Below are 18965 nucleotides of genomic sequence, written 5' to 3'. Positions count from 1 at the left end.
ATACTGGAAATTGAGGGGATGTCTATCAATTGGGGAACGGCTAAACAAGTTGTAGTGTATGATTATGATGGAATACTGTTGGGGTGGCTAGGTGGCGCATTGGAGAGACACCGGCCCTGGAGTCAGGAGGACCTGAGTTCAAATGCGGCCTCAGACACTTAATAATTACCTAGCTGTGTGGCCTTGGGCAAGTCACTTAACCCCCTTGCCTTGCAAAAACTAAAAAGAAAAAAAGATAGGGATGGAATACTGTTATACTAGAAGGAAATGATGAGCAGGATAATTTGGGGAAAATTTGGAAAGATTTACATGAACTGATGCAGAGTGAAGTGAGCAGAATCAACAGAACATTGTACATAGTAACAGCAATGAATGGGATAAAGTCTGAGATTTCTTCAGTAGATTAGAAATAGTTGAGCTGTGTGTTTTGTCTCTTCTGCCCCTTCTCCCCTGACAAGCAACTTAATGTTACCTTGACCAGAATGTAAAGAGTAAACTGACCCTGTCTTATCTGGATTGAAGTCCAGATGTTTCTACATTCCTTGTCCTGGAGGGGGAGAACCTGTCTCTGTATGAATTAAATGCCTTTTCTTTAGAGTAATTTACTGGTCTAGATTGTGAAGACCACATTCCTCACTAATGAGGATGGGTCAGTGGCGGGGATTAGAGTTAGAATAAATAGATTTTGGATTTCTTGCTCCTGTACCTCTCACCTCTTTCTCTCTCTCTCTCTCTCTCTCTCTCTCTCTCTCTCTCTCTTTCTCTTTCCCCTTGTTTTAAGGCAGATTCAGGGGAGGGGTCCAATTCTCCAGAATTGAATAAAACTTTTCTCTTCATACCTTGAGAAATCTTCAAATTTTATTTAAGTGGGTCGACTCATCTCACACAACAATATCAACTGAATGACTTAACTATTCACAGAAATACAATGATCCAAGACAATTCCAAAGAATTGATGATGAAAAATGCTATCCATCTCCAAAGAACTGATGGTGTCTGAATGTAGGCCAAAGCATACTATTTTTCTTCCTTCCTTCCTCCCTCCCTCCCTTTCCTTCCTTCCTTCCTTCCTTCCTTCCTTCCTTCCTTCCTTCCTTCCTTCCTTCCTTCCCCTTTCTTAAATTCTTTCTTTCACTTTTTCCCCTCTTCCTTGTCACTCTTTTACTTTATTTCCTTTCACAAAATGATTAAAATGGAATTATGCTTTATACAATTGCACATATATAACTTACATCAAATTGAGGAAGGGGTAAGGAGAGAGGGAAAGAATTTGAAACTCAAAACAAAACTCTAGTGTTAAAAATGGTTTTAAATGTAATTGGGGAAAATATTGTTTATATATGTGATGATGATGTTGTGATGCCATGATAAACATATGAATTGGATTTGATTGTGCTAAGTCATCAGCCTCACTTTCTACTTCAGTCATCTGGGTCCAGTGGCCAGATATAAATCAACTGGAGATAGTCCTGGATGCCAGGCTATAGCTAGTGTCTGAGACCAGATTTGAATTCAGGACAAGTGCTCTACCCACTATCTAGCTGCCTATATATATATATATATATATATATATATAATTTATACACAAACACACACATTTGATAGAGTCCAATACCAGAAAGCCTTGCAGCTCCTTCCTTCTAGGCCTACTCTTATATCTCCTTACAACTTGCATACCAATGAAAAAGAATAACACTCCAACATTTATGTGAGACATGCTTTGGACAACTTCTTAGACCTTCTCTAGGGTTGTCATATAGAGGGAGGAATTCATCTTGTGTAAGTCTGGGTGGTCCATAGCCCAACTTCAGTAATTATAGACGTCTCCCAGACTTCTCCATTGAATCAATCAATCAGAAGTATGACTAGGCACAAACAGGATTTAACATCTCCATTGAATCAATCAACTAATCAAAAGTTTTTTAATCAGATGAGATAGGATCAATTGGAATTGGCTGGGGAAATCACATCTTCTGGGACTTAGATAAAAAGCACAGGTTAAGTCAGAACCTAAAGATTTGAGGGGAGAGCAGTCCAGCCAAGCCTCAGAGATGGAATCACTTGGAAGAGGTGAAAACCTGTCTCTCTCCACTATCCACTTAATAAGAATTTTGTGAACTACAAAAGCTCTGGGAGATTCTGGACTTCTCATAACTGAACTAGCAAAGCCCTAATCACTCTGTCCTGATTAAGGATCAGAACTTGGGTTGAGTCCATTTCAAACAGTGATACCAGATCTCTGTGACTTTTGTGGTCATTCCCTAGCTGGATCCGCTCTGATATTCACTGTGTGGGGATCCAATAACCAGATTCAGAACCCACTGCGGCCTCCTCCCCTCGAACAACACATTGACAGTAAAGGGAGCAGGGATGACATAGACAACTCCTGCAAGACAATGCCCAACTTTAACACATGTTGATTGTCAGCACCTATTTGCTGCCTTTACAAGTTTCACCTTCTGCCACCCACCAACTTTCTTTCTCTCTTTTTGGTAGGCTTAAATATTGCCCCACCTAAGTTTGCAATCAATGACTCCCTCCCTTGGTTGCTCTGCATCTGGAAGAGCTGACATTAATAGATGACTCTGAGATCACAGTTAAGGATTCAAATTGCTTTACATATTATGCAAAATGTAGGTGTTGCCCTTTCCCCACAGGAACAATAATACTCCGGCACCAATTCTGGAGCATTCCAATTCCTTGCCCTGTTCTTATCTGCCCCCTTTCTAGCACGGTTTCTTGACAGAACCCCCATACTCCTCAGTCCTCACCTGCAGCACAGCGTGGCTATCCATGGGCCCCAAAGTCCGATGGTGGTCCATTTTGAGGGGAGTGCCAATACGCATCCAGCGAGCGGAAGGCCGGGGCTCCCCAGCACTGACACACTCCAGAGAGACGGCTTTGCCAAGCTTCACCCGCACAGGGCCCTTGGGAAGCACGGATACAGTGGGTGGTCCTACCAGAGGCAAGGAAGTAGGATTTATTGAGCCAGCCCAGGTCAGGGCCCCAGGAGTATCTAGATTACCCAGAACACAGGGATTGTGCCCCTCGCACTTACCCTGCACACTGAGACTGACAACACTGTGGGCCACACCATAGGGGTTGGAGGCCACGCAGCGGTAGGTGCCATGGTTGCTGGGCCGGGCTCCCATGATGGTGATGATGGAGCCATTGGGGCTGAGATGCACATTGTCTACAAGGGAGAGAGTTAGGAGAAGATAAGAACCTCAGATCTGGTCCTTGTTCTCAGCCCTTCTAGGCACTTATGGCCCTTCCAGGGCTCTCCTGATCCTCATGAAGGAACTGAATTGAGAATATCAGAGGTAGGAGGGATCTTAGAATACAGAATTTCAAAACAAAGACTGTTAGAGTTGAAAAGGTGAACTGAAATTCGAACCCATGTCTCCTCACTCCATGTCTAGTTCTTCCACTATACTCTGTTTCTTCTCCATGGGAAAATGCCAAGGATCTGCTTCTTGATATGTCCTGGGCACTTTAGCTTGGGTTACCCATTTTCTCAAGATTCATGTGCCCATATGCTTGACATTGTACATATCCTAAGGGAGGGTCCTGGACCAAAATACATCAAGGAGTAGCCTTTGCTAGCTATATCATGGCCAAGTCCACAAAATGACCCATCTTCTACTTCCCAGGCAGGGAAGCACAGTTGTCACAGGGCACATGTCCAGACTCAGAAAGAAAGACATGGAAGTGCATCAAACTCTAGGGAGACGCCATATTCCTGCTGCTCTCCCTCTTTTCCTGGGACTATCATGTCTTGCACAGACAACCTAATTAAGGTCAGTCTCACTAATGACAACCATGAGAGCCCTACTATTCCCTATATTTGCATAGTCCGAGAACTGAGAATCACAGGACTTGAGAAACAGAAGAGAATTCATCCAATTCCTACCTGAGCAGAAATCCTTTGGAAGGCATCTTTACCAAGTGGACCATGCAAGAAGAGTCCCAGGAAAAATGAACTCTTATTGCCTCTGATCTCCTCCAATCTATTATCAAAAGAATCTCATCTGATTCAGACAGGATCGGATCCCCATTAGAGCAGTACTGACAAATAGCCATTTTGTCTCTATTTGAAGATCTCATAGCGATGAGAAACTCACTACCTACCCAAGTTAGCACATAGTAATTTAGGACATATCTGATTTTTAAGGATCTGTCTCACTTCAATTTTTTTCCATGGCTCCTTGGCTTGGGTCAAGTGTTAACTAGGGGCAAAATGATGGATTTGAAATGAGGAAGATCTGAGCTCATAATCTTGCCTCAGACTAGTTCTGGGAATCATTTGACTCTGCAGCCTCATTTTCCTCATCTTTAAAATGGATATAACAATAATACTTTGGGTTCTTATGAGGTCACATGAGATTTCCTAATATAAAGTATTTTGAAAGCCTTAAGACGCTATACACAAAGACCACTGTTCAGTTTCCAGTCGTGCCTGATTCTTCATGACCCATTGGGGGTTTTGGCAGAGATACTAGAGTGGTTTGCCATTTCCTTCTCCAGCTCATTTTACAGATGAGGAAAATGAGGCAAATGGGTAAAGTGACTTGCCCAGGGTCACCTAGTTAGCAAGTATCTGAGGCCACATTTGATTTCAGACCCAGTTTTCTATGCACTATGGCACCACCTAGCAGCCATTGAATTGGACAACTAGTTTTAGCTGACTAAGAGGTCTCTAGAAATTTGAGCCTATAGAAACTAGGGTTGGAGATACACACACACACACACACACACACACACACACACATGCATGTTTATATGTAAAATATGCATATATACATTCATATACACACATATATGTGTATGTGTGTGTATATAGCTCTAATGAATCATCTGAATAGAGTCCACCCAGCTGAATAGCTCATTCCACCACCTAGTGCCCACACAGACTAGCTCCCGTTAGCATAAGGAACATCCTTTGCAGAGTCTTCTAGATCCCCAAAGGACGCTTCCTTAGAAGCCTAATAGACAAGCTTTTCCTGTGTTCCTTGATTATCCCTGGTGATTTCTCACCCTTGGCTTTCTGCTTCATATATAATATGTCTCTTGCCTCTGACCCTCTCCCCTTATATGTTAGAGGCAAAAGGGCCACTATGGCTGGCTTAGCCAGCTTTACCCACAGGTAGGGTCAGAAAGCCAAAGCTGCTAGATCCCAGGACTCTCCAAGATTCTGCTCACCTTCCAACTCCTGGTTTCTTGCCATCTTCCACTCAATGGTGAGAGGGGCTGCCCCATCGTGGATCAGACACTTGAAGGTGGCATCCTGACCCTGTTGTACTGTGGCGCTGGGTGGGTCAATGGAGATGACTGGGCTCTGGAGGCCTGGAGGTAAGGAAAGCTTAGTGGGAGAGAAAGGCAGCAAAGAAGAATGATCCTAGGATGGTTAGGGGCTCAGGAGTCCCAGGAAGGTAGGCTACTGGGTGGGTGGAAGAATAGGGTAGGGGGAGGGCACCCTGTTCAGATGATTCACTATGTCAAGCCTGCTCTGTTTTTGGGGTCCTGACTCACGGTAGGATTCAGCAGTTCCAGATGAGGGCAGGACAGCGATGCTGAACGAAGACTCTTGGGGTGGCCCAGTGCCAGAACCGCCAATCACCCGGCACACATATTCTCCTGCATCAGTCCGAGACACCTGATACAGCCTCAGGAGGGAGCCATGGATCTGGGGGTGGTGGGGGTGGTGAGAGTACAAAATCAGCAAGAGGAATGACCAATCAAAGTCTTGTCCACTCAGCTTAGGCTAGCAGGTTCTATCTCCCTCTGAATTTTTCTGAGAGGCTCTAGTTGGACTGTCATACTTAAGAAAGTCACCTAGTTGGTCAAGAGAAGGAAAATACTTTGAAGGGTTTGGGATGGGGAAAGAAACTTTGGGCTCAGCCCATCCTTTGCTTCCATACCTGATGTCTGGCTGGGAGGGTCCCCCCTCTCTTATACCATGTGACTTGGGCATGGGGCTGCCCAGTGACCACACAGTTCAAATCCACTGTATGTCCTTCGGTCACTGATGGGGATGAGGACTCAATTCTGATGGGGATGAAGGTGGCAGCAGCTGTGGGAACAGAGAGAAGATTAGGGTTGTAGGAGATCATTCTCCCTCACATTCTAAGTTCAATTCAATCAATTCAATTCAATTCTCATGATCTCAGAGTTAAAGCTGAAGAGAAGCTTCGAGATCATTACATCCAATTTCCTCATGTCCAGATAACAAAACCAAGGCTTCTGGAGAAGTGAGTGACTTGTTCTAGATACTTTTGCCTTCCCTTGGAGAGGTCCTTCCATTTCCATTGGTCTATATCTTAGATGGACATGGCTGCTGAGAGGTTAGCTGTACCATTAGAATGTGAACTCTTTGAGGCCAGGAACCCTATTTTCCCCTATCTTTGTATCCTCAGTATTTGACTCATAGGAGGCACGTTAATAAGTGTTTAATAAGTTGACTGACCAGTCAACCATAGCTAGTAGGTGGCCTGGTTGAGAGCTTTCTGACTCCCAAATCCAACCCTCTTTTACTAACATTGTGTTAAATAAGCATTTATCAAATGATGACTATGTGTAAGACAGAAGAGGCATGGAAGCATAGTGGATAGTCATTCTTGGACTCAGAAAGATCTGGATTCTAGTCTTGCTTGAGATACATATAAATCGTGTGTGTGTGTGTGTGTGTGTGTGTGTGTGTGTGTGTGTATGTGGTGGGTAGCTAGGTGGCACAGGAAATAGCCATCTTCCTGAATTCATATCTGGCCTCAGACATCTATTAACTATGTGACCTTGGGCAAGTCACTTAACCCTGTTTGACTTAGTTTCCTCATCTGTGAGATGAAGAAAGAAATGGTATATCACTCTGGTATCTCTGCCAATAAAATCCCAAATGGGGTCATGAAAAGTCAGACACGAGGAGGCTGAGGTTAGTACCACTTTTCCCTATGAAGCCTTCTGTAATACCCTCAGCTAGACATGATGATCACTGATGTTCTCAATCCCCTACCCCATTTTATCTTGTTACATTATATATATCTGAGCGCATATTCTGTCTGCTACACTGCCCACCCATCTCCTAAAGGGTAAGGAAGGTCATTGCCATTTTCATCTTTATAATTTCAACATCTAATGGGTGATATCCATAGCAAGTATTTAATGATTTTTTTTTCAATTGAATGTCTCAGTCTTTAGGCATAAAGAAGCTAGAGAAAGAGTGTGTGTGTGTGTGTGTGTGTGTGTGTGTGTGTGTGTGTGTGTGTGTGTGTGTGTGTATCTGTGAAGGGGTAGGCACCACAGAAGGCAATGGGAAGGGTAAAACAAAGCCTTACCATCCATAGAGTCAGGCTATTCCTGAAGGTCCAAAGGATCCCAAGCCTCTTCCCAAACCCCAGAATCCTAAATAGTCCCACCCTAATTCTGCTGCCCACAGGCACTCACTGGGGATGGCAGAGCCAGAGCCTGAAGCTTTGATGGTGACCAGAATAGAAGCCTCTTGGGGACTGGTGCCACCGATCACCCGGCACACATACTCGCCAGAGTCAGCTGGAGATGTGTGGTACAACCGTAGCCGGGAGCCATGAATCTGAGGAGGGAGAAAGGAGAAAGGAGAAAGGAAGGTTAGCAAGCATTAGGACAGTGAGGATGATGATTCTGAATTTCTTAGACCCTTAGACCCTTCGACCACCCAGATCATCATCATCATCCAGTACCCTGTGGCCCATCGATGATCTCTAACCCTTACCTGGTCTCCAGACTACCCACACCTTCCACTATTTCCATACCCTCTGATTAATCTCCCAGTGCTTTTAAACCTTAGATGTCTAAATAATCCCTTTTTGGGATTTTGTTGGCAGAGATACTGAAGTGATATACTACCTCTTTCTGCAGTTCATTTTATAGAAGAGAAAACTGAGGCAATTAGGGTGAAGTGACTTGCCCCAGGTCACACCACTAGCAAATGTCTGAGGCCAAGACTGGTTCTAACTCTAACATTCATTGCTTAGTCTGATCTACCTCATCTATGGTTCATGAGGGCTTCAAACCACTCCTTTTCCTGGGCAGAACTTGAGCAGATCCACTTGTGAAGGACCTTCTTTCTGAATTCTCCTCTCCTCAAGGTTTCCCTATGTCTTAACTTCCTCATACCTGGTGCTTGGCAGGGATGCTGCCCCCCGCGCCTGTACCATGAGACCTGGACATGGGCCTGTCCCGCCACCACACAGTTGAGATCGACAGTCTGTCCTTCAGTCACAGATGAAGATGAGGACTCAATCCTGATGGGTGGGATGATGCCTGGATTTGGGAGCATAGAAAGTATTTTGGCATACAGGTTATCTCCCTTCAGAATAGTCGCCCTTCTCTGCACCAGCTTTCTCTGTCCCCCTATGAGCAGCCCAGACTGTCTGCCACATCTGATTTGGGACCTTACATTTTACCAGAGATATGTATAAATAGGAGAGGTAGCAGTGGCATGGTGACCTGATGGGAATGAAAGACATAAGACCTATTCTGCTTGGTCTGAGGGAGAACTAGAGACCAATGTGAAGGGGATGGGGGTGAAGTTATGAAGTGTGGTTCACAGAAACTTTGAAGAACCTTAGCCCCCTCTTACAGAACTCTCCAGAGCAAAGCTAGTTATATCTCCCTGCAGAATTTTAGGGGTACTCTGACAAGCAGGGGTGATTCTAGAATGCTACTGCCTTAAGCCCCCACTGGAGTGCTCACATAGTAACAAAAGTGCTACCTAATATGAGTTGAGAATAATTTCATTAGCTAGTCTTAAGTAATTTTCAGAAAGGGGTTTTTACTAAAAGGTGATATGGATGGACAGATTTGGTAACAAATAGAGCTGCCCTAAACTGGAATGGGCTACTTGAGGAAGTAGGGAGTTCCTGGTCTCTGAAGACCAGGAGAAGAAACTGAATGAGATATTGAGTTGATTTAGATGCTCTCTGAGATTTTTTTTTTTTTAGTTCAGAAGACAGATTCAATTATATTCCTTGTCTCCTTCTACAGCCCCAAGTCTACTTCCCTGAACTATTCCTAGCCCCTCTGTGGCTCAATTTCCTGATGCCAGGGCCCTCACCTGGTATAGAACCAGAGTTAGGATGAGCAGGTTCAATGGTGACAAGGACAGAGGCTTCTTGGACACTGGAGCCACCAATCACCCGACACACGTACTCGCCCGAGTCAGCTGGAGATACCTGATAAAGCCTCAGCTGGGAGCCATGGACCTGAACCAGACATAAAAGAGGCCAGAGAGAACATGATCTAAGGAACCCATTGTTCATGAGACCCATGGATCAAGACCCTTTGATTCTTCCCTGAACCTGCAATCCCTCCACGTTTGCTGACCCTCCTGATACTCTAGCAGACTAGGGTCTAAGTAAGGCCAAGAGAATAGACTCCTGGCTAAAGGAACTTTCAAACCTGTGTCTACCCTTCAAGTCTGCCCATGCCATGTACCTGATGCTGTGCCGGGAGGCTGCCCCCGCGCTTGTACCACTTGACCTGGGCATGGGCCTGTCCAGAAATGAGACAGTTCAGGTCCAGGGTCTGTCCTTCAGCTACAGATGAGGAAGAGGATTCGATCCTGATGGGTGGTGTAAGTCCTGGGGCTGAGGTAGAAAGGGGAGGTCATAGAACTGTAAATCTAGAGCTAGAAGGAACCTTAAGAGGCCATCAAGTTTAAATTCCCTCATTTTCCAGAAAAGTAAACTGAGTTTGAAAGATTAATTTGTATAGTCTGAACAGGATTTTGAACTCTTCCTAATTCCAATTATCCTATCCATGATGCCATGCTAAGGTCATGGCATGGCCATATATCTAGTAGGCACCTTGGATAACACAGGTTATCCCTGCCTGCCTATGGAAACCAGAATGATTCTTTTCTGGGACCCTAAAGCAGTGGTCCCAGGGAAGTGGGGAAGGGGTGCAAGTCACTTTGCCCAAATAAATGTCTTAATAATAACAATATTACAGTCTCATAGTGTTTTATAATTGATACTTTTTTTTTAGGTTTTTGCAAGGTAAACGGGGTTAAGTGGCTTGCCCAAGGCCACACAATTAGGTAATTATTAAGTGTCTGAGACCGGATTTGAACCCTGGTACTCCTGACTCCAGGGTCAGTGCTTTATCCACTATGCCACCTAGCCACCCAAAATTGATATTTTCAAATCAACTTCTTTTATCATTTTTGGGAAGGAGGCAAGACAAAAGCAAATTAGACAGGACCTAAGGTCACTTAGCTGATATTTTACAGCTGAGGAAACCAAGGTCAAGTGACTTGAGCAAGGAGATTCCAAATCTAGGATACTGAATCACACCATTCTGTTTCTCATTTTGCAGATGAGGGGAAATAAGACCCACAGAGGGAAAGTGGCTTGGCAAGGGTGAGTCAAGGATTTAGTGGATGACCTAGGACCAACACCCAGTCTGCCCAGTGCTAGGTTCTAGCAGGAGAACATAAGGGCAGGACTCACTCATTTTTGCCTTTGTATTTCCAGACCCAATATAAAACAAACACTTGTTAGTGGAACTGTTGAATAAACAGACTCAGGGTTAGACTCACAGGAGGGGTTGCTGGGGCTGCTGGAGAGGACAGAGATCATGATGGAAGTCTCTTGGGCCTCTATGTTGTTGTTAGCCCGGCACACATACTCTCCAGAATCAGCTGATGACATCTGATTTAGCCGGAGTCGGGAGCCATGAACCTGAAATGGAGAAGAGGAGGGAGCAGAAGAGAAGGTTGATAGAGGGATGTTATAGGCTAAGTTTCTTCCTTGCCTCCCCTTTCACACTCTGTTGGCTGTTGTTCACTGAAATCACTGAGATTCTTAAATTATCTTATTCTTAGATGATCTCAAGATCATCCAGTTCGATTCTCTCATTTTTTATTTCCCGGAGAGATCACTGAAGGTTAGAGCAATCAGGGAAGGTTTCAAGTGCAAAATAGAATTTAATGGGGTTTTGAAGGATGCTAAGGTTTGATCCCCCACATCCTAAATCTCTTCTCTACTCTTATCATGTTCCTTGGACCATCCCTATTCTCCCCAACATATTTTTGGGTGATCTATTTCTGTACATTATTATTTGAAAATAAATGTGTCACAAAAGTCTTCAAAATAAAATCTGAGGCAACATGTTTTATCATCGGCAAGTTGTTATTTGCAGCAAAAGTGCTTCCTAACATGAAAAGGAAAGCTATACGGCCAAAAGAAAACTAAGTTTCCCCACCAGTTTTTACCAACCCTTGCCTCACTTGCTTCCAGTTCCTTGGTTTGCTCTGAGTTATACTAACAATTACCTAGATCCCTGGTTTTATAGATAAGGAAACTGAGGCCTGGAGAGAGGAACTGACTTAAGATCACATAGGCAGTTAGTGACACAGCTGAGCTTTGGATACCAGGCTCCTGACCTCTTGATTCTAAGTGCAGTATTCTTATTCCCAAACTGTTTTGTTGCTAGAGGTTCATAACTAAAGAGAGTTCCCAGTTCTAGGTGAGGGAATGTAGCAGGAAACAAAGAGCTTTAGGGGTCCCTGATAATAGAGTCACAGGTTTAGAGCTAAAAGGGAACTTGGAAGCCATTGAGTTCAATACTCTTATTTTACAGATGAGGAAACTGAGGCCTAGAGTCAACCATATAAGTGACTGAAGTGAGTTTGAAGCTAGTTGATTTCAAGTCTAGTGCCCTTCTCCACTGCACATCTTGAATCTTAGAGCTCATCCCTTCAGATCTGCCTCTGTTTTCTTCTTCTCTTCTTCCCATTTTTCCTTATCCCTTCCTAGGTCCCCTGCCCTGACTTAAGGGTCCTTCCCACATGGAGATTATCCCTTGCCCGACCTGTACCTGATGGTGGGCAGGCAGGCTGCCCCCTCTCTTGTACCACGTCACCGTAGCTTGACTGTGCTCAGAGACTACACAATTGAGATCCAAGGTCTGTCCTTCAGTTACCACTGGGGAGGAAGATTCAATCCGGATGGGAGGAGTAATGCCTGAAGCTGCGAATAAAAAATCAAAGGCAAGGCTCAGGGATTCTGAATTTTCCTTGGTATGGGTTTCCTGCTGTGGTTTGTTTGCCATCCCGGGCTCAGCTTTTCCACAACTCAGCTGAGATTCCCAGTCAGTTCATAATCCCAGCCAAGTTACCCAGGGGAGTTTTGAAGAATGGGTAAGAAGGAGAAGAGGTCTTACAGTGTGAGGATCCACTACCCTGGATGGTGACAATGAGTGAAGATTCCTGGGAGCCGGCCCCATTGCTGACGTGGCATACATACTCTCCAGAGTCGGCAGGGGTGACCTGGGGGATCCTCAGTCGGGAGCCCACAATCTGGGGAAAACAGAGATAGATTGTCTAGAAGCTAGCAATAATTGCCCATGGAGCTGGGTGTGAGGTATCTCCTCAGGAGCCAAGCAGAGGGCAGTGCCATCCTTGAGATAGACATGGGATCAGAGATCAGAATAAAAATTTGTCTTCTTGATTAGTAACTTTTCTTTTCTTTTTTGAGGCAGTTGGGGTTAAGTGATTTGCCCATAGTCACACAATGAGTAAGTGTCTGAGGTTGAATTTTTACTCAGTTCCTCCTGATTCCAGCAGCAGTGTTTCATCCACTGAGCTACCTAGCTGCCCTACTTAGTAACTCAAGTGTTAAGTTTTAATAAGCACTATGACTTGCTCTCAAAAATATTTTTTGCCTTTCATTTATTGAAACTCAGTTCATTTTCCTTCTAGCAGAATGTAAATCCTTGGAAGGCAGTACCATACCATTTTTTATCCAGCCCTGCTCTACAGAGATGGCATAGTAGAATAATCACTTTTTCTATTTTATACATCACAGGCTTTTAGGATCTTAGAGACTGTATAATTCAACAATTCTGAATTTTTTTTGATATAACTAGACCTTTTGGGCAGGCTGGGAAAGAGTCTGGATCAGGTGTATCTAAGCAGCATGCAGATCTATTTTCCCATCGTTGGTGGTATAGGGTGCATTGCATTTATGAATGAATATTGAATTCTGTTTGCAGCCATTGAGGGCTTTTGTTGGGCTATGTTGCCTGGAACATCTATAAAATTGAACACCCCTGGCTCTAGACTCTTTCTCTGAATCAGGTTAAATGCATAAAATAAAATACATATTGAACATATTCAAGAAAATATATAGGATTAGAAGATTCTGAATATAGTTATCAAAAAACCAAGTTCACAGACCTAAAGTTGAGAACCCCTGGGCTAGTCTAATCCCCTTTCAACTGATAAGGACATGGAGTTTCAGAAGGATAGTGCCCTTGCCCAAGGTCCTGACTTCTAATAGTCCTGATAGAGACCCAAGTCTCTTAATTTCCAGGCTGCTGGCCTTTCTACTATTGCATCACATATAGTATTCAGAAAGGATCTTGCTCCCAAACTTGATTTTCTTGATTCTCTCTCTCTCTCTGTCTGATGCTGGATTTGAACTCAGGTCCTCCTGACTCCAGGGACAGTGCTCTATACACTGTGCCACCTAGCTGCCCTACCCCTCCACTCTCTGTCCAGAATTTCTTCTCCTTGTTCCCCAGGAACCCTCGTACCCGATGTCGGATGGGAAGAGTGCCTCCACGCTTGTACCACGTAATGGTGTGTGGTGCTTGACTAGCCACCAGGCAGTTGAGGTCCAGGGTCTGTCCATTGGCCAGGGAGGAAGAAGAGGACTCGATTCGGACTGGATACACAACACCCTGGGCTGGGGGTGGGGTGAGAGGGAAAAGAAAGCTAAGAATAGAAAAGAGACTCAAGTTGATGGGACAAAGAAATTAGATGTGAAAGGATCATGAGCTCATTGTTTAGAGCTGGAAGGGACCTTCAAGGCTGTCAAGACTAATGTCATTATTTTTCAGATGAGGAAACTGAGACCCAAAGATGTTAAGTGACTTGTCCAGGGTTATGAAGATACTAAGTGTGGCAGTAAGAAGTGAGGTAAGATATGAACCCAGGACTTCTTGCCTTTAAGGACACTAATATATTTACTACATCAATATCTACTCTGATCACCTTATTTTATCGACAAGGAAGCCTAGGTCCAAGTGACTTGATCAAGGTCAGAGGGATGGCAAATAGTAGCAGGATTTGAATCCAGGTCTTCTGCCTCCCCATCCTCTGTTTATTCCTAATAATAATGGTTAGCATTTATATAGTCCTTTAAAGTTAGCAAAACATTTTACATCTATTACCTCATTTAATCCTCACAATAACCTTGTAAAAAGTATTATTATTATTATCATCCCTGTTTTGCAGGTGACGCAACTGTGACTAAGAGATTTTTGTATATAGAATCACATAGCTAGTAAGGTGTTTGAGGTAGGATAAGAACTCAGGTCTTCTTGATTCTATATCTAGTACTATATCCACCATACTACCTAGCTGCCTCTCCTGAGACAAAGTTGTTTCCTAGGTGATGACATTAGGGTCCTGGCTAACTTCTTTCCATCATCACACCCCAGGAGTTCCCATCTACCCCAGGTAGACTCACGGTGGAAATGACCTGGACGCTGTTGTTGGATGGTGACAAGGACAGAGGCCTCATGGGGGCCAGAGCTGCCAATCACCCTGCATACATACTCCCCTGTGTCAGCTGGTGACACCTGGTTCAGCCGCAGTCTGGTGCCATGGACCTGAATCCAGATAGGAAGAGGAAAGGCTGGGAAGCAAGCAGGAGATAAAGGTACCCTCAAGCCTCCTCATCTCTCTCTGGCCCTCAGTTGGGGCTCTTAGGCCATTCTGAGCCTGTGGAACCAGTCAATCACTGGAATTTCATTCAATCCCATCAATACACAAGCAGTGAATGTTAGACCTGAGATTGCAAACTGAGTCTTCTGAGTGCAAGTCCAGTGTATTCAACTGAGTCTTGATTCTGTTTGATAGGGCATCCTTTTCCTAAAAGTTTTTTTGGAAAATGATCTCTCTCCTCAAATTTTGATTGAATCCAGAGTCATGGATCTCTTCCTTGCCTGGACATACTTTTTTTTTTTTTTAATTTTTCAATTTTGATTCTCCCTTTCATAAGCAACCTCTCAGAAGTGTGATTCTACCAATGACCAGCATGGAAGCTTTGACTTGAACCATATCCTCAATCTATATTCATGTTGTTTTCTCCAATAAAATAATAAAATGTGAGTTAAATTGCTTGAGGACAGGGATTGTTTCCTTCTCTCTCTCTCTCTCTCTCTCTCTCTCTTTCTCTCTCTGTATTTGGCACATGATGCTTCGGATTGGCTGACAGTAAAATGTAAGCTCCCTGAGGAGAGGATACCCCTAATTTTTATCTTTGTATAGTCTGGGCTGAGGGCAGTACCCAGTTCATGGAAGCACTTAAACATATGCCTGTTGAATAGAACTGAACAAGGGTAAACTATCTATAAAGGGTCAGCGACACAATCAGGACCCTTCAGACACTAGGCCGGGACTCAAGACTGGCTTCAGAGATTCCTCTCTCAGACACTTCCGTGCAGGTACTCTTGAATCTCCAGATCTCCAACCTTGGAGCTCAGCAGCTGGAATGAGGTCCAGATTTGGCTTGTGTCTACTCTTCCCACCCCACTCCACCATATCATTGGATTTCTGGTACCTGATCTAAAACTTCCCTCTCTTTCTGGCAAACATGGGGTTGAATAGTAACACTTGACTTCATCCTTTCTTACCTGATGCCTTGAAGGGAGGCTGCCACCACGCTTGTACCATGTGACTTGAGCATGGCCCTGTCCAGATACAAGACAGTTCAGCTCAAAAGTCTGACCTTCTGTGATGGATGAGGAGGAAGACTCGATTCTCACTGGGGGAGTGACTCCTAGACCTGGAGAGCAAAGAAGTCAGAGAGATATAATAGGAAGCAGGAATAAATCTTTGGAAACAATGAGAGCTCCAGCTTGGGAAGATATAATAATAATAATGATAATAATAATAATAACAATAATAATAATAATAAACTAAAATGACACTGGCCAAGCATCATGGAAAGATTTCCAGACTTGAAAAAGCCTTAGTGACAACAGATTTACAGGTCACCTAGCTCAACTCCTTTATCTGGTGAATGAGGAAACTGAGGTCTAAATGAATAAAAAAGACTTGCCCAAGGACCCACAGGTCCTAATAACCTCATCAAAACTGTGACTGATTCTGGAAAGGGGAAGACACCAACCTGTAGCTCTTTCATCATCTCTGTGATTGCCCAGATGCAAACTCCCTTCCCCAATCACCCTGTTCCCCTACTCATATTGGGTTTCCCCTTAGAATGTAAGCTCCAGGAGGGCAAGGATTGCCTTACTTTTGTATTTGTATTCTCAGACTTAGAATGCCTGGCTCTCATGCATATTTAATAAATGCTTACTGACTAATTGATAATCACAGAAGAACTGAAACTCAAGCCCCAAATCCAATACCTCCCCCCCCCCCCCACTATTCCATGGTATAGGAAACCTGGCTTTGACATACATTATGGGTTTAACTATTCACCTTTCAGAGTCTTGGTTTCTCCATTGGTAGAAAAATGATAATTATTCTTGGGATAACCATCATGTTGGTAGTGAGGAACAATGCTTTATAGACCATGACTGGAGTTGTTGCGTTTAATATGATTGCACATGTATAACCTATCTCAGATTGCTTACATCTTAGGGAGGGAGTCAGGGAGAAAAACTGGGAACTTAAAATTTTGCAAAAATGAATGTTGAAAACTATTTTTACATGTAATTGTAAAACAATAAAAGCTATAAAGTGAAAAAAAGGGAGTTGTTATTAGGGTTATTTCTCCTCTGGGGCATCTAGGTGGCACAGTGGATAGAGCACAGGACCTGGAGTCAGAAGAACCTGAGTTCAAATGTGACCTTAGACACTTAATAATTACCTAGCTGTGTGGCCTTGGGCAAGCCACTTAACCCCACTACCTTGCAAAAAATAAAAAAAAACACAAACAAAAAAGGAGGATTATTCCTTCTCTGAAAATGACCAGTGGAGCAGAAGTGGTCCTGGGTTCTTGAAAGACCAGACAACAAGATCGTAGACTTAGAGCTAGATAAGGGATCTCTGAGTGCCATGAACAGACAGGTTAAGTGACTCAAGGTCACACAGCTAGAAAGTGACTGAGGCAGAATTTGAACCCAAATCTTCTGGATTCCAAATTCACTGGCCTTTCTACCCCTTCATAGTCCTTTCTCAAACTACCCCATGAAAGAAAGAGAGCTTAGATTGAACATCAGAAAGGAACTTTAGAGTCCATCTAACTTCATTTTATAGACAACTGATTAGAGACGGGCCGTCTAGTTTCAGTTGGGGGGATTGATGAAGCAATTGGTTAAATGTCACCAAAGTGACCATGGGGATTTTGCCAAGGAGCCCTCTACGAGCATATGGAGATGTAAAATAAACTAAGGCAGGCTACCAATCAATTCATCAAGCATTTATTGAGAACCTGCTATATTCTAGAAACTGTTAAGTACTGGAGATAGAAAAATATTGAACAGATCTTCCTCTTATGGAGCTTATATTCTATTGATTGGCTGGTTCTTGTCCTTCCTTATCAAAGAAGACCAAAATGGTCTCCTATGTTGAGCTTGGTATATTCTACCACATGCCTATTAGATCTGACAAGGAAAGCCTTCAAGCTGTGGATCCACTATGGGGGAAGCTAATAGAAAGATATAGCCAAGGATAATACAAGCTGAGAAAGTTTGGATGAGAAGATGAAACCACAGGTCTATCAGATAGTGAAGCATTATGATTGTGATGATAACTTCAGCCAGGTTGGAAGGTCACCTGCTCTCAGGCTCATCAGTCTCTTAACCTGACTACCATAGGATATGTAAATTCATCAAGCCTGGGCCAGAGAAGGAGCAGGGCTACTCTGGGGATACCTATGACCCTTGAGATCTAGAAGAGTCCTTCCTCGACCCCAGGCTACTTACCAGGGATGGAGCCATGGCTGGAACCTTGGGCCTGAATGGTGACAAGGACAGAGGCTTCCTGGTGGCCAGGGCTGCCAATGACCCGGCACACATACTCTCCGGAATCAGCTGGAGACACCTGGTATAATTGGAGCCTGGAGCCGTGGATCTGAAACCAGAGATGAAAGAAGATAGGATTAAGAAGGATTCCAGGGAGAAGCTAGGTGGCTCAGTGGATACAGCACCAGCCCTGGAGTCAGGAGAAGCTGGGTTAAAATCCAGTGTCAGATGTTTAATACTTGCTTAGCTGTGTGACCTTGGGCAAGTCACTTAACCCCACTGTCTTGCAAAAAATCCCCCCCCAAAGAAAAAAGAAAGAAAGAAGGGTTCCAAACAAGCCTGATGCTTTCCTACCTCTGTCTCTCTGCTTATGCTCCCTATATCTAGAACATCCTTTCTCTTCCTCATGGTCTATAGAATGCCTTACTTCTTACTCTCTTCTTATTTAACTCTTTGTAATCTTGCTATATCATCATCGAATGAAAAGTTCTCTCCACAGAGTCACTAACAAATTCTTTTTTTTTTGGCAAGGCAATGGGGTTAAGTGACCTGTCCAAAGTCACCCAGCTAGTTAATTATTAAGTGTCTGAGGCTGCATTTGAACTCAGGTCCTCCTGACTCTAGGGCTAGTCCTCTATCCACTGTCCCACCTAGCTGCCCCTAACAAATTCTTAATTGCTAAAGCTGATGATTTTTTCTCATTCTCTTTCCTTCTTGATCCCTTGGCAGCAGTTGATACTGTTGATCACCTCCTCATGTATACTGTCTTCTCCCCAGCCTTTCATGACATTGCTCTCTTCTGCTTTTCCTCCTATTTGTCTGATTGTCTGATTTGCTAGATCTTTATCCTAGGTCATGCCTGTTAACCATGGGTGTCTTCTTTAATGTTTTCTTAAAATTTTAACATTAATTTTTTAAAATTTTCATTTCCCAATTCCATTTCTCCCTTACCCATTAAGAAGACAAGTAATATAGCACTTTTTATGGAT

General features: G+C 43.7%; 1 protein-coding gene across 1 annotated transcript in view; it reads right to left on the bottom strand.

Moving 5' to 3' along the window:
• HSPG2 (heparan sulfate proteoglycan 2) overlaps positions 1-18965 on the bottom strand; it is a 192367-nt gene that overhangs the window by 50549 nt on the left and 122853 nt on the right. The window contains exons 61-69 of the mRNA XM_074218188.1: positions 17938-18085; positions 15679-15830; positions 14511-14652; positions 13573-13724; positions 12199-12334; positions 11854-12005; positions 10574-10715; positions 9469-9620; positions 7441-7585 (exon numbers count right to left, since the gene is read on the bottom strand). Coding sequence (XP_074074289.1) covers positions 7441-7585; positions 9469-9620; positions 10574-10715; positions 11854-12005; positions 12199-12334; positions 13573-13724; positions 14511-14652; positions 15679-15830; positions 17938-18085 — 1321 coding nt within the window. The remainder of the gene's footprint in view (positions 1-7440; positions 7586-9468; positions 9621-10573; positions 10716-11853; positions 12006-12198; positions 12335-13572; positions 13725-14510; positions 14653-15678; positions 15831-17937; positions 18086-18965) is intronic.

The sequence above is a fragment of the Macrotis lagotis genome, chromosome 1 (assembly GCF_037893015.1).
Source record: "Macrotis lagotis isolate mMagLag1 chromosome 1, bilby.v1.9.chrom.fasta, whole genome shotgun sequence".
Lineage (NCBI taxonomy): Eukaryota > Metazoa > Chordata > Mammalia > Peramelemorphia > Peramelidae > Macrotis > Macrotis lagotis.
Note: the sequence above shows the minus strand (reverse complement) of the source record. Positions and strands in the feature narration are given on the sequence as shown.